Source organism: Copadichromis virginalis, linkage group LG2 (genome assembly GCF_057382275.1).
Source record: "Copadichromis virginalis isolate Kocher_CV1m ecotype Utaka linkage group LG2, C_Virginalis_male_GT1.1, whole genome shotgun sequence".
Classification (NCBI taxonomy): domain Eukaryota; kingdom Metazoa; phylum Chordata; class Actinopteri; order Cichliformes; family Cichlidae; genus Copadichromis; species Copadichromis virginalis.
The window spans coordinates 20,195,382-20,210,204 of record NC_140619.1 but is presented as its reverse complement, the minus strand read 5'-3'; the positions used below and the strand labels follow the sequence as shown (position 1 = coordinate 20,210,204).

General features: G+C 40.7%; 1 protein-coding gene across 4 annotated transcripts in view; it reads left to right on the top strand.

Annotated features, from left to right (window-relative positions):
• The window catches only part of st3gal5 (ST3 beta-galactoside alpha-2,3-sialyltransferase 5), a 44,241-nt gene extending 29,641 nt beyond the window's left edge, over nt 1-14,600 (top strand). For 3 of the 4 annotated variants that reach the window (XM_085472838.1, XM_085472821.1, XM_085472812.1), the window contains exons 3-8: nt 2,541-2,658; nt 9,558-9,767; nt 10,691-10,824; nt 11,687-11,873; nt 12,578-12,736; nt 13,782-14,600. In XM_085472838.1, coding sequence (XP_085328964.1) covers nt 2,541-2,658; nt 9,558-9,767; nt 10,691-10,824; nt 11,687-11,873; nt 12,578-12,736; nt 13,782-14,039 — 1,066 coding nt within the window. In that variant the 3' untranslated portion in view covers nt 14,040-14,600. The remainder of the gene's footprint in view (nt 1-2,540; nt 2,659-9,557; nt 9,768-10,690; nt 10,825-11,686; nt 11,874-12,577; nt 12,737-13,781) is intronic. The other variant, XM_085472829.1, reaches the window with a different exon arrangement.
• The last annotated feature ends 223 nt before the right edge of the window (nt 14,601-14,823 follow it).

Below are 14,823 nucleotides of genomic sequence, written 5' to 3'. Positions count from 1 at the left end.
GCCTGGTAATGAACTAATCATGTGATTCAGGTGTGTTGACCCAGGGTGAGATCTTAAACCTGCAGGGACACCGGCCCTCATGGACTGGGATTGGCGACCCATGCTTTAAATGGTTTGGCACCTTCATACCTCTCCGACCTTTTACACCTTTATGTTCCATCCCGTGCTCTCCGATCTCAGGACTCTGGCCTGTTAAAAGTTCCTAGAGCCAGAAAAAAGACTATTGGGAGAAGACCCACTTGTTCACCCTATCCTACATGTCTCCATTCTCTGCCATTTAGTCTTTGACATTTTTATCGTTTTTAACTTTTATTGTGTTTTTTAACTTGTATTGCTTTTATTCATTTATCTCTTTATTTTCAAATAGCTGTACAGCACTTTGTTTGAAAGTGCTTTATACATAAAGTTATTATTATTATTAATGGAATATTTATGGAATATGCAGCTTTTTCAAGTATTAACTTGGTGGCTTTGGTAATAATGGTAATATGACTGATCCATATGGGCACAAATAATAGACACTTTTTTGTTCTAACGATGTTCCCCGACTTTCAAAATCGGTTTATCGTGAGCACCGACACATGAAACAACTTAAACAATATAACGGCTTCAAGCTCACACTGAGGCCTGTGGACACTGTCAGCCACTGAGACAGTAGACACATGTTTGTGTTTCGTTCATGAATGTTTCATACTTTAAGGCTGCCTGTTTATTTAAGGGAGATGATACAATACATTATAACTGTACATAATGATATCACAGATGATAGACTAAATAAACAGATTTTAGATAGATGCTTGTGCATTCTTAAAGTCTTATATGTTGAATTGAACTGAGTCTGTCATCTGTTCACAGCCTCTCCCAGTCAGTGCTGTAGTCCATGCCTGTCTCACTGTACATGATGTTTTCAGCACAAACACTTTAAAGGTGATAATTTAATAATACAGACAGCAGTGTAGTCAAACACTGTTAGTTTTATTGGGAATAAACTTTAAAAAAACCCACTAACAAACATCTGTCTCCTATTTTGTGTGTCATATAGGAAAGAAGCATCAATATCTGATGAGAAGACTTGCTGTGGGTTATTTTGTGGTGTTTGGTGCAGTTTTCTTGTTTTGTGGGCTTGTTTATTTTCAAGGGGAGATGAATATCTCTTACAGGTTGATTTGTTCACATTTTCACATCTTAATTTTTAAGTGAAATGTGTGTTTTCAGTTTATACACTATATGCATATAAGGCAGCCCTTTGCTTTTGCAGTATTTTTGTGTGGTGTGTTTTTCTCTGTTTTAACAAAAAGGGAACAAAGGACATTTAAGTCAACCTAAGATGATTTGTTTTAGTCTTACTGAGGTGATGCAATCATGCATTCTTTTTTTGATAATGTGCCGGAAAAGCTTGAAAATAGACCTTGTAAGTGCTTAAAAGTGCTTGACTTTGACCCTGAAAAGTCGTATGAGCCCTGTGCTCAACTTTATCAATCAGGAAATGAATAAACTGACTATCATTTGATGTAACAAACTCAGACTATTAGCTTAACCTGCTTCTTCAGCCTGTTGAATACTGAACAACAGTTTGTGGCTTGGAGTTATCTGCTCAGATCTGTCCTCTCGCAGTGGCTGCTAGTCTGCCAAATGTTTGCAATATTTGCCTTACTGTTCTCAGATAGTGTGCTGTGACTCTTAAACCACACAGTTTAACCAGAATAGCTGATGTAGGATGGGGAAATGAAACAGTCAGACAAGTGAACAGTTTCGATTCAGAAAAAAACTGAATCAGACTGTAGTCGTTTATTTTAAAGCATCCACACTGCATTTTCGCAGGAAATGCACATTTTTCTAGTTACAAAGTGTCTTTGAACAGCAGAGGTGCAGAAGTGTGTGCATGTACCACAGAGCTGTGGCTCAGTGTCGAGTCTCACAGGCTTGAAGACATTTATTATTATTAACTTGTTTGATCTGCTGCTCAGCAGAAACGGGCACAAGCAGACATTTTGGACTATGTATTGTCAAGTTTTACAGCTTTTCCTACTGATAAAAACTGATCCCACTGATCCTTTATGGACGTTCATATTACACAAAGTAATCAAGAAATAAACAATTAAATGACAGAAGAATTTCTGTTTTGACTACAGTTTAAACAAAAAACAAAATCCACAATACTTCCTGTAATTTTACACATTTATTTCCAACAGTTTAAGTCCATGAAAATTACTTACTTCCTCATGTAGCTTTCTTTTTTTGCACAATACCATTTTTTATTTCTTCAAGTCTATTTTTAGCACGAACAAATTATAAATAATAAATATTTAAAATTTGTTCATAAATTATAAATAAATTATGTATGTATTCATTTTACAAGCCCTGTCGTATTCACCTTTTATTTTGCTTTTTTGTTTTTAATCTCGAGTTTGTTGTTACGTTGTCTGTTTTCTGCAAAGCACTCATTGAATTGCGGCCAGCTCAATGAAAGGGGTTATAATAAAATGAACTAAATTTCTGGTCATGTTTGCCCTGTGTGCTTTCTGTGTGTGTGTGTTCAGACGTGTGTTGGCAGCAGCTGTCGTGGTTTTCCTCGGCCTGGTGCTGGTCTCTATGCAACTGCTGAGCACAGGACCAATCAAACCTGCAGAGTGGGTCATCAACCCTGCACATAGAAAGGTGAGAGCACAGTAGAGCAGAGTGTCCATGGTGTGGGTTTAGTGACTTATCTGTATTCAGAAGTGAAGAATCGTGATGGGGTAAAGGTCTGCAAGAGTTCAACATGTGCAGCACTCTGCCCTTCCTTCCTTCTTAAGTCAGACGTTTACATACATCCTGTCTCAAACCAATAGTGTCTACAGTGGAGTACAAATCTGAGATTGGTAGCATAACTGATATAGTGTGTGTGTGTGTGTGTGTGTGTGTGTGTGTGTGTATATATATTAGGGGTGCAACGATACACAAAATTCACGGTTCGGTTCGATACTTTGGTGTCACGGTTCGATATTTTTCCGATACAAAAAAATGTTCATGCCTTTTTAATTTGTCATTTGTTAAAATTATAAATATATATTTTAACTCAAAAGTACAGTTTTTAAATTTAACCCTAACCCTTGTGCGTGTTTTTTATTTTGACAGCGAATGTGCACCTGCGGACCACTTATGTGCAGCCCTGGTTATTTAGCTCGTCATATTGCAGCCACAGAAATTATTTTGTCCATGAAACCATAAAGCTGCACTTTCTTTTTGCCTTATAGTCTGATTTGTCATAACTTCTCCGTTTTGTGGTAAGCTTTTCTTTGGCTGTCACTTCTTCACCCTGACCTGTCTTATTTGGCTCAGCAGAACTAAAATATATATCCTGCTGCTTTTACACAGGCACTCACATAACGCTCAGCGATTCTCTGCGCGATCAACCTCTCACATGTTTAAGCTTGCTGTGGGAGATTTCACTTGTCATGTTTGCATAGTAAGCTAACGATTAATAAGACGATGTCAGAGGAATTGGTGCGCAAATTATCATCACTCACCAATCAGTGCTGTCGTTCTCTATACACAGTTCGTGCGATTGCAAAGTGAAAGCAAAAAACAAGCACAAATTCAAACGCGACTTCAATATGTCACATATTGACAGTGGCTCGCCGATGCCAATGACATAATTACCCAGCTACATTTCTGAAAGAATGCAAAAGCATTGACATATATTTTTCCTTCCTACGATAGCCCGACGGGCAGGGCAGAGATAGATTTTGGTAGCCCGACTGGAAAAATTGCTAGCGTCGGGCTAGCGATATTGCGAGCCCTGTATCTGATTGAGGAATCACTCATCTTTGGAAAAGAGAGTTTATTACAGAGAAATGGCTCTTTCCAAAATAAAAGCTATACTATACGCTTCTTCTGGGCTATATTCTCAGCAGCATATTAAACATATCAGGTCCCCATAAGGAGAATCATGTGCTAACAGCTGTCTAAATGACTCGGGTAAAGTTTGTAGCATGCGTGCTTGTTGTTTTTGTCTGCTTCCACTTGTCTTTGCACTAGGATGATGTCGGTGTAAATGTGCAGTCATATTCGTTGTGTTCCCACTAGTGCTGTCAGTGTAAATCTCGTTGAAATGACCTTAACGCCACAACACGGCAAATCTCCGTTAACAAGCTACCGCCGATCGCCCCGTGCGTGGGGCTAGACGGCCAACACGTTAACACGCTAACTGCGCTAATACACTAGTTCCCACCCATGTAATTGAGCATTGCTTGGCACATCCAACATACTGTTTTACTTTAGTCCATGACTCGCTTACCTTCAGGGTCATACGTCACATGAAAACCAAAATAATTCCAAACGCCAGATCTGAATGAGGGTGGGGGAGGTCCAATTTGCCATGTTGCAAGGAGAGCTTAACTTCTGTCTCGCTAGCTTGCCCTGCGCTCTTCCTTCTGACGATGCTGTCTGTGTTGAGTACTCAGTGGATCTGCGCTCGACAGTGCAGCCTAGGTGGAGTAGTCAAACACAGATTCACTGAGCACAGCGCAAGCTAGCGAGACAGAAGTTAAGCTCTCCTTACAACATGGACCTCCCCCACCCTCTTTCAGATCTGGCGTTTGGAACTGTTTTGGTTTTCATGTGACGTATGACCCTGAAGGTAAGCGCGTCATGGACTAAAGTAAAACAGTATGTTGGATGTGCCACGCAATGCTCAATTACATGGGTGGGAGCTAGTGTGTTAGCGCAGTTAGCTCGTTAACGTGTTGGCCATCCAGCCCCACGCACGGGGCAATCCGCGGTAGCTCGTTAACGGAGATTTGCCGTGTTGTGGCGTTAACGTCATTTCAACGAGATTAACGCTGACAGCACTAGTGGGAACACAACGAATATGACTGCAAATTTACTCCAACATCATCCTAGTGCAAAGACAAGTGGAACCAGACAAAAACAACAAGCACGCATGCTACAAACTTTACCCGAGTCATTTAGACAGCCGTTAGCACATGAATCTCCTTATGGGGACCTGATATGTTTAATATGCTGCTGAGAATATAGCCCAGAAGAAGCATATAGTATAGCTTTTATTTTGGAAAGAGCCATTTCTCTGTAATAAACTCTCTTTTCCAAAGATGAGTGATTCCTCAATCAGATACAGGGCTGGAAAAATCGCTAGCCCCAGGATGTTGGGCTATCTATTTTTCCAGTCGGGCTACCAAAATCTATCTCTGCCCTGCCCGTCGGCTATCGTAGGAAGGAAAAATATGCTTTTGCATTCTTTCGGAAATGTAGCTGGGTAATTATGTCATTGGCATCGGCGAGCCACTGTCAATATGTGACATATTGAAATCGCGTTTGAATTTGCGCTTGTTTTTTGCTTTCACTTTGCAATCGCACGAACTGTGTATAGAGAGCGACAGCACTGATTGGTGAGTGATGATAATTTGCGCATCAATTCCTCTGACATCGTCTTATCAATCGTTAGCTTACTATGCAAACATGACAAGTGAAATCTCCCGCAGCAAGCTTAAACATGTGAGAGGTTGATCGCGCAGAGAATCGCTGAGCGTTATGTGAGTGCGTGTGTAAAAGCAGCAGGATATATATTTTAGTTCTGCTGAGCCAAATAAGACAGGTCAGGGTGAAGAAGTGACAGCCAAAGAAAAGCTTACCACAAAACGGAGAAGTTATGACAAATCAGACTATAAGGCAAAAAGAAAGTGCAGCTTTATGGTTTCATGGACAAAATAATTTCTGTGGCTGCAATATGACGAGCTAAATAACCAGGGCTGCACATAAGTGGTCCGCAGGTGCGCTTTCGCTGTCAAAATAAAAAACGCGCACAAGATAAGAAGTTGCAACGCGTGTTTGCGTACATAAGATTTTCTGGAGGAGGACAGACATTTGTTTAGAACTCTTAAAGATGTTGAAGAAGCTCCTTTAAGCAATTACTTGTTCCTCCACCTCCAAAGAAATGTCAGCAGGAGTCAGAACCACAAAAGAAGCACATATTCTCGGAAAAGTGGTTGCAGGAGGTGAGCTGGCTTCAAACAAATGATGAACGCACAGAGATGTGGTGCGGAATGTGCCGTGAAAATCCCACTCTAACGGACAAAAACAGTGCTTTTTATATGGACGCAAACGTGCGTTGCAACTTCTTATCTGGTGCGCGTCTTTTATTTTGACAGCGAATGCGCACATGCGGACCACTTATGTGCACCCGTGTAAATAACATAATGTTCTGCCGGGTGTGTTGTTGGTTTTCCATCGATTTCTGAGTCGACAAGCGCTTTTGTTACTGGGACCAGTCATTTTAAGAAAGGCCCCCATTAGAACCCATGAGAAATGCAAGAAATGCATTATTGCTCAGTCTGCAATATCTTTCCCAGAACAAACACCAATTGCAAATAACATCCTAAAAATAAACCTGAAAATCAGCTTAAAACAGCGTACTATGTCGCAAAGAGTGAACTACCACTGGCAAAATTTAGCAGTCTTTGCAAACTTCAAAAAGCAAATGGCCTAGATCTTGGTTCCACTTGCCTCTTACCGGTGACTTCAGTGGAAATTTCAAATTCAGGATCTGACACAGACTGATTCATGTCCTACACAGTTCTTACAAGTTCATAGAAATTTCTGTTCAATTACAACCAAGTATTTGAGTTGATGATTGTAATTTTTATACAATGTTGTAATTTGTTTTTCAACAATTTTTTGATTAATGTTTTGTTTCCTTTACAATATTATACTTTAATGTATAATATTGTAAAGGAAACAAAACATCAATCAAAAAATTGCTCTCTTTTTTATTCGGGCTACTTAAATTTATTTTGGGCTACCAAAAACTGAAGAGTCCCTGCCCGAAGGGCTACCAGGGATTTTGAAATTTTGCGAGCCCTGAGATATATTTATTTATTTTTTATTACTTTTTTGTTTCAGCAACATTAAATTTAAAAACTGTACTTTTGAGTTAAAATATATATTTATAATTTTAATAAATGACAAATTAAAAAGGCATGAACATTTTTTTTGTATCGAAAAAATATCGAACCGTGACGCCAAAGTATCGAACCGAACCGTGAATTTTGTGTATCGTTGCACCCCTAATAAATATATAGATACACAAAATTCACGGTTCGGTTCGATACTTTGGCGTCACGGTTCGATATTTTTTCGATACAAAAAAAGCATACGTGCTTGTTGTTTTTGTCTGCTTCCACTTGTCTTTGCACTAGGATGCTGTCAGAGTAAATGTGCAGTCATATTCGTTGTGTTCCCACTAGTGCTGTCAGCGTTAATCTCGCTGAAATGACGTTAACGCCACAACAAATCTCAGTTAACGAGATACCGCGGATTGCCCCGTGCCTGGGGCTGGACGGCCAACACGTTAACACGCTAACTGCGCTAACACACTAGTTCCCACCCATGTAATTGAGCATTGCGTGGCACATCCAACATACTGTTTTACTTTAGTCCATGACGCGCTTACCTTCAGGGTCATACGTCACATGAAAACCAAAATAGTTCCAAACGCCAGATCTGAATGAGGGTGGGGGAGGTTCAATTTGCCATGTTGCAAGGAGAGCTTAACTTCTGTCTCGCTAGCTTGCGCTGCGCTCAGTGAATCTGTGTTCGACTACTCCGCCTAGGCTGCACTGTCGAGCGCAGATCCACTGAGCGCTCAACACAGACAACATCGTAAGAAGGAAAGTTGATAAAATAAATGTTGTATTGTTCGATACATATGCGTACCGAACCGAAAGCACTGTATCGAACGGTTCAATATCGATAGAGTATCGTTGCACCCCTAAAATAATTATATATATATATATATATATTTTTTTTTTTTTTACTCTAACTGGTAAAACTTATGTTATTTTCACTATAGAGCATGGAAAGGGTGCAACTGTACATTAAATGGAGAAGTTGTACAGAAAGATGATTTCTGTGTTATTCAGTGGTAATATGAATAGTCTCAGTGCGCGCTCCTGTGACTGGCCAGCACGTCATGGAGTGGGTGGGAGGTGTTGTCCAGCATTGTCTGTATCCTGTAAAGCAGCAGTGCAAAAACACTAATATAGTTTAGATTTGTTTAGATTTGGATAGATCTTATTTGACCTTTGACTTTGTTTGAGGGTTTTTTTTACATATTTTGCATTTTCTCAATAATAACACAAGTATTTCTTAACCTATTGCTCGATTAATCAATGGAATAATTAATTGATTACTCAATTTTGAAAATAATCGATAACTGCAGCCGTAACGTGAGCTAATGGTGCCAGTTTTTTTTACACATTAAACCTGATCTAGTTGTTCATCGTTTCATTAACTGGCCCTGAAACTGAGCTGACACTGTCCTGTGTGTCTGCGCTGTTGTTCTGATATAGATGCAAAAACCACAAGAGAACGAGCCTCTGTAACAGAAGACGTGGCGTTTGAAGCCGCTTTGTTTTTTTATAAACCTGAGCCAGGTCATGAAATTAGATAAGCGCCCCGGATGTGAAGTGCTGCATTACACTTTTTACTTGGTGTGCAGACAGCTTGTTGTGTTGTATTCAGCTTTTTACATAATCCCATCTATCAGATCCATATGTCTTTCAATCAGTTAAACTTTCATTCCCTTTTTGACATTATTTTATTTTCTAAGATGAAAACGGTCTGCCGTTACGTATTTAAAATACGAAATATGACTAACTGTATTCTGTTACAGTTACCGTTTAAAAATGTGGTATTCAGAATACAGTTACTTTGTTGAAATAAATGGATTACACAGCGGTCTTTTCCTGTTTCATATGTTCGGCTATGATCTCTCTTATTTTTGGTAATTCCACGCCGGTGGAAATCCAAACAAAACACGCATTAAGAGGCTCTAATGCCTGTGTCACAATCTCACGGCCCATGTCACGTCTACTGCGGCCCACAGAAAGATGTGAAGAAATATTTTTTTTAATTGTTATTCAAAATTATGAAGGCAGAGAGTTACAGGCATCGCCCTAAAGAATGCAGCCCAGTGTAGCCCAGTTGTAAGTAAGCTGTTAAGACTCGACTGTACACTGTGTTCCTGTTTTCCTCTGAAACAATAAGTTACGTTGTAGCAGCCTTTCAACGCCTCTCTCTGTCTCTCGCTAGCAAATTTGACCCAGACAACAAAGTAAAGCTAGTTTTCAGCTACGAGCCCGAAACGAACCCGACGTATTAGCCAGAGGTCCCTTTACTACGGTTCAGAGCCGCGGACCTGTTTTATATACGTGCCGAATAGTTTTCTATACGAGATCGCTGCAAAAAGTGCAGCCTTACCTAATGTCCACCTACTGTTATTCATTTATATTAAGATTTAAACATCTAGTTGGTGTTGGTATGGAGAGTAACCTTCAGTAATAGTAATAAATCACACAGCAATAGTACATTCATGTAGTTGTAAAAAAGCATGATAATATATTAAGTAATCCAAAGTATTCAGAATACGTTACTCTCATTGAGTAACGTAACTGAATGCGTTACAAAATACATTTTGGGGCATGTAATCTGTAATCTGTAGTGGAATACATTTTAAAAGTAACCTTCCCAACACTGGCTTTCCTTTCTTCTTCCTGCAGCTGGTGCATGAATATGTGCAGAGAGTCTTAGAGAGTCAGTGTCGCCCTGGCAACACCAGACAGAGCTTGTTAACTCATCTCCCTGCTTCCAGTCACAATGTCCAGCCCTTCCTGTGGAAAGATGAACCGCTGAACGATGACCTTTTCTTGTATCCCCCGCCGTTTGGGTTCCGAGGTCTTCAGAGCAAAGTAGCAGAACTGCAAAAACTGGTGAATGCAGGTTTTTTTGTTTTTTTTGTTTTTTGGGCGGGGGGTTAAGATCCTTCAGTATCTGAGTGATTTCCACTGCTCAAAAAATAATAAACACTTCTCAGTAGGGTGGGGGATGAAAATGATCAACCTACAGAGGGCTGAATTCAAAGACACACCCAAAAATGAAAGTGAAAAAAAAGATGCAGCAGCTAAGCAACTCAAAATGATCCTCAGTAGTTTGCATGGCCCCAACGTGCTTGCATGCAGTGAGACAATGGCTGGTGTCCTGAAACTGATCTTATCCAAATGCAAAACTAGCTAACTAGTGAGAAGAGATAAGGAGGGAAAACATGTGAGCGCCTCCACCTGTGGAACCACTCTTGCTCCTGCGGTTGTCTTTTTGTTCCCCTGGAGCACCTGTTGTTAATTTCATTAAGAGCAGCTGAAAGTAATTAACAACCCCCTCTGCTGCTTCACTGATCACATCAGTATCCCCAAAAGTTTAAATGACGTCACTTGACTTGACGTACTCTTGCTAGAAAGTGTTCCTCTTATTTTTTTGTGTTCCATTTACACCACAGGTGTCGAACTCCAGGCCTCGAGGGCCGGTGTCCTGCAGGTTTTAGATGTGTCCTTGATCCAACACAGCTGATTTAAATGGCTAAATTACTTCCTCAACATGTGTTGAAGTTCTCCAGAAGTTTGGTAATGAACTAATCAGGTGACTCAGGTGTGTTGACCCAGGGTGAGATCTAAAACCTGCAGGACACCGGCCCTCGAGGCCTGGAGTTCGACACCCCTGGTTTACACTATGCAGAACATATACCACTGCAGCTGAATGCACGTATATACCACAAGTCAGTGGTAAGCCACGGACTTGTGCGCCTGTGCATCAGTCTTTTTCAGAGCACAGATGTAATAGTGTGAATTTCTCTCTGCAGCTACCAGCCTCAGACTCACCACAGCCTGAGAAGGCTGCAGGGAAATGTCAGCGCTGTTTGGTCATGGGAAACGGAGGCATTCTCAAAGGCTTGGAGCTTGGCCCGGTGATTGACCGCTTTGACACCATTATCAGGTCAGAATTGTTGCTTGATGAGTAAACCTGAACAAAATAAACAGCCTACCTGACCATATTGAATGCATGTTTGACCAGGTAAAAAAAAATCGATACAGCATAGTATTGCAATGTTTGAGGTGGCAGTAACACCAAATATCAATATTTAACTAAACAAATTATTGTTGTATTCGGGTAATATTCCTATAGAACAGGACGGTTACTGAGTGCAAATGTAATAGTTAGATGTGACTTTCTTTCCATGAAGACAGCAGCAGATATGTGATCTTTGACAGTTTATCAGTTAGTGGCTGCAGAGACGTATTGCATGTAATTACCAACAGATTCACAGGCTGATAGCAGTGGATTGTAAATTGTTAAAAAATGCAATAATATCGCAACGTGAGTGAAATATTGGATTAATATCATATCGTGGGGGGCAGCACGGTGGTTAGCACTGTTGCCGCACAGCAAGAAGGTCCTGAGTTCAGTTCCACCATCAGGCCGGGGGCTTTCTGTGTGGAGCGTGCATGTTCTCCCCGTGTTTGCGTGGGTTCCCTCCGGGTACTCTGGCTTCCTCCCACAGTCCAAAGACATGCAGTTGGTGGGGATAGGTAAATTGATTAATCCAAATTGCCCATAGGTGTGAATGTGAGCGCCAGTGGTTGTCTGTCTCTGTGTGTTGGCCCTTGGACAGACTGGTGACCTGTCCAGGGTGTACCCCACCTCTCGCCCTATGACAGCTGGGATAGGCTCCAGCACCCCCGCGACCCTGAAAAGGATAAGCGGAAGCGAATGGATGGATCATATCGTGGGGTGTTTCTTGATTTCATACTAATATTACTATAGAAAGTCATTCGGCTTTTGGCTCTTTGTCCCTCAGGTTAAACAGAGGTCCACTGGGAAAGTTCAGCATTGACGTTGGGAATCGAACCACCATCAGGATGAGTTACCCGGAGGGCACGCCTCTTAGCTGGGCTGACACAGACCCAGACACTCTGTTTGTGACGGTGGTGTATAAAAGCGGAGACATCAGCTGGAGCTCTGCTATGATCAACAAGCTCTCTGTGGTGAGTAGCACTGCTGAATTCATCTGATCAAACTAACCAGCAACCCACCTTCACACGAATAAATCAGCTCGTGTTCTTGGATTAAAGCTATATTATTTAAGAATATGCCATCTTGGAGAATACACCCTGGAGAAACAGATAAATATGGAAAATCTGACTACTTATAAATATAATGATGGCTGCACTGAGTCAAAAACACTGAGATGTTTAAATGCAGTTAGATGTTAGAATGATCCTGTTAAACTGAATGGAAATAGTAGCAGCACTGTAATAGCACAGTTTGGGATTGTCTGTAAGGTGAAGATTAGAAATCAATTCTCATATTTTAATATAAAAGCAAGCTTTGAAGAAAATAAATTAGAAAAAGTATTAGATAAAAATAAAAATCATGTGCAGTACAAATAGCCTCTAAGCACGAGAGACATTTTTAAAGATCAGAAAAGCTCTTATCAGACATTATATGTGAGACGTCTGGCTGAAGTGTGCTTCCAGGAATTCCTCCCCTACCTGTGGTTTAATCACATGGATCTCTTGGATTATGTAACGTCTCCGTTGCTAGCTCCATAAGTCATTGTCAACTTGTGAATTCCTCAGTATCATCTTCTACGTGAAAGTGTGACACAGTCTCAGATCTCACTGCTGTTTTCTTGTGAGTCAGTGTTCTGAGCTGTTGAGAAACCAACAGTTTGTGCTTTGTGTTGCAGCCTCTGTGGGATTGGTTCTTTTTCTGGCAGAAGGTTCCAGATAGAATCCCTCTCAAAGCCAGTAAGTTCAGACTTCTAAACCCACATGTGATCAGAGAGACTGCACTGGACCTCCTGAAATATCCTCTTCCCAGGCCACGCCTGTGGGGCTGGGACCAGGTAATTGATGATTCACATACCACACATTAAGTGAAAGTGTGTCTGTTCGTAAATCTGGTATAAAGCGGGGAACTCCAGGCCTCGAGGGCTGGTGTCCTTCTGGTTTTAGATCTTTAGATCTTAGTTCATTACCAGGCCTCTGGGGAACAAGACATGCTGAGTAATTTAGCCATGCAATTCAGGACACCTGCACTCAGGCCTGGAGTTCCCCCACCCCTGGTTAAAGTGAAAACTGAAGTCAGTTTTAAAAATACTTTTTAAACTACTGATTCATTGAAGTCGTTTTTGAAATGCCTTTGTATTGTGTATTTTTTTTTTAATTATTTTTCACGTAGAAAGACGGGCTAGCCCAGCTTAGGAATTAAGCCTTCTAATAAAGAACAAGTTATATCTGTTTGCACAGTAAAACATCCCTTTGTCCATCTGCCACTGTGCCAAGTGTCAGGTTTAATCGTCATGCCTGCTGTAGCCAGCCTGCAGTCTGTTGTGTTGGAGCAACTCCCCCTTGTGGTCACTTTTGACTATTGCAGTACTATCTAACAGCAGCAGATGTGACCATTTCTGATTTGAGCTCATTTAAGTTGTAATGATCAGATTAGTGAAATTAGAAAATAAAAGCTTAGAAGTGGTTCTGTGTGTCAAGTTATGTTAACCTCTGTCTTCGACTCTGTTGGAGTAATAAAGTCATTCTGAACAAGAATAAAGTTGTTACTCAGCGCTGAGGTTTCTAATGGAGCTCACTGAGCTGCTGTTCTCATGAGCTACAGGCAGACATGGGAAAGGTGTTAACAAAAGGCTAATATCGTGATACTATCGGTTTACCTGTCTGTGCATATTACAGTAAGCTAAGTCATAGTTTATTTATTATGGCCTATATTACTTTGACTTTGCCGGTGTCTCACTCTTGTCCATTTTCCTTCTTTACTTCAACCATAGTCAGTTTGCTTAGAAAATAAAATGATGTGAAAAATCTGCAACAGGAAGACAGAAACAAACGTCTTTACTCTTTAAGAAAGTTTAACCCTTTTTTTACATATATTTGCAGAACATTCCCACTCTAGGTGTGTCTGCGCTGACTCTAGCTAGCCTGCTGTGTGACGAGGTCAGCCTGGCAGGCTTTGGCTACAACCTCTCCCAGCACGGGGCGCCACTGCACTACTATGACCAGCTGCCTATGAGTGCCATGCTGGAGCAGAGCATGCACAACGTGAACAGAGAGACTGAGCTCTTGCAAAGACTGGTTAGAGAGGGAACCATCACTGACCTGACAGGGGGGATCCACTGCTCCTACTGCCACAGCTGACCCACCACAGCCTTCTAGTGCAGAGCGCTTCCTTTTTGTGGTGTGAACATTTTCATATCCTCTCTGAGGCACTGAACAGAAGTCAAGCAAGAGTCACAGGATATTTTTAACAAAACACTTTATGAAGAACTGCTTTGTTTATAATGAGAAAGGGCCTTGGACCACAGTCTTGTCTTTGCTCACACACACGTGTTGCAAAGCTTCCAGTTTGTAATAACTGATTCTCATCAGCAATGCATCAGGAGCTTCTCAGTATTTGAGTTACTTTTAGTTGTGGAACACGACCAGTAACTTGTAAACAGTGTTATTCGGTATCATGGTTGTTGTGATTGTTCTGATGCAAGTTAAAATTATGTTTGTACAGCAGTAAATTATCAGTGGAACAAAATGAATCTGTATTCAGTTGCACAGATTGGACCAAAGTGTCTTCAGCTGTTTTTAGCAGATTCACTTCGTTGTGATATTGAAAAAGTCTGCTTTGCTGCTCTTCCCGAGTGGCTGATCTTTGATATCTGTGGTGAAAATAAAATGTGATTTATAATTTTATTTTTATTATTTCTACATCGTTGTAGTTTTATTTGACTTGCACTTTTTCATGTTAACATCCAATTTCCTGATCTGAATTTTAATATGTCGCAGCCATGTGAGCATCCTGTCTTCATTAATAAAGTCCAAAAAAGAAGAAAGTCTTCTGTTTTTAGTTTTTCATTATTTTTGATGTAGTATGTTGATGCCTGGTTTTGTTTTTTTATGCTTATGTTGTTCAGTTATTTGCCTGCAGCGG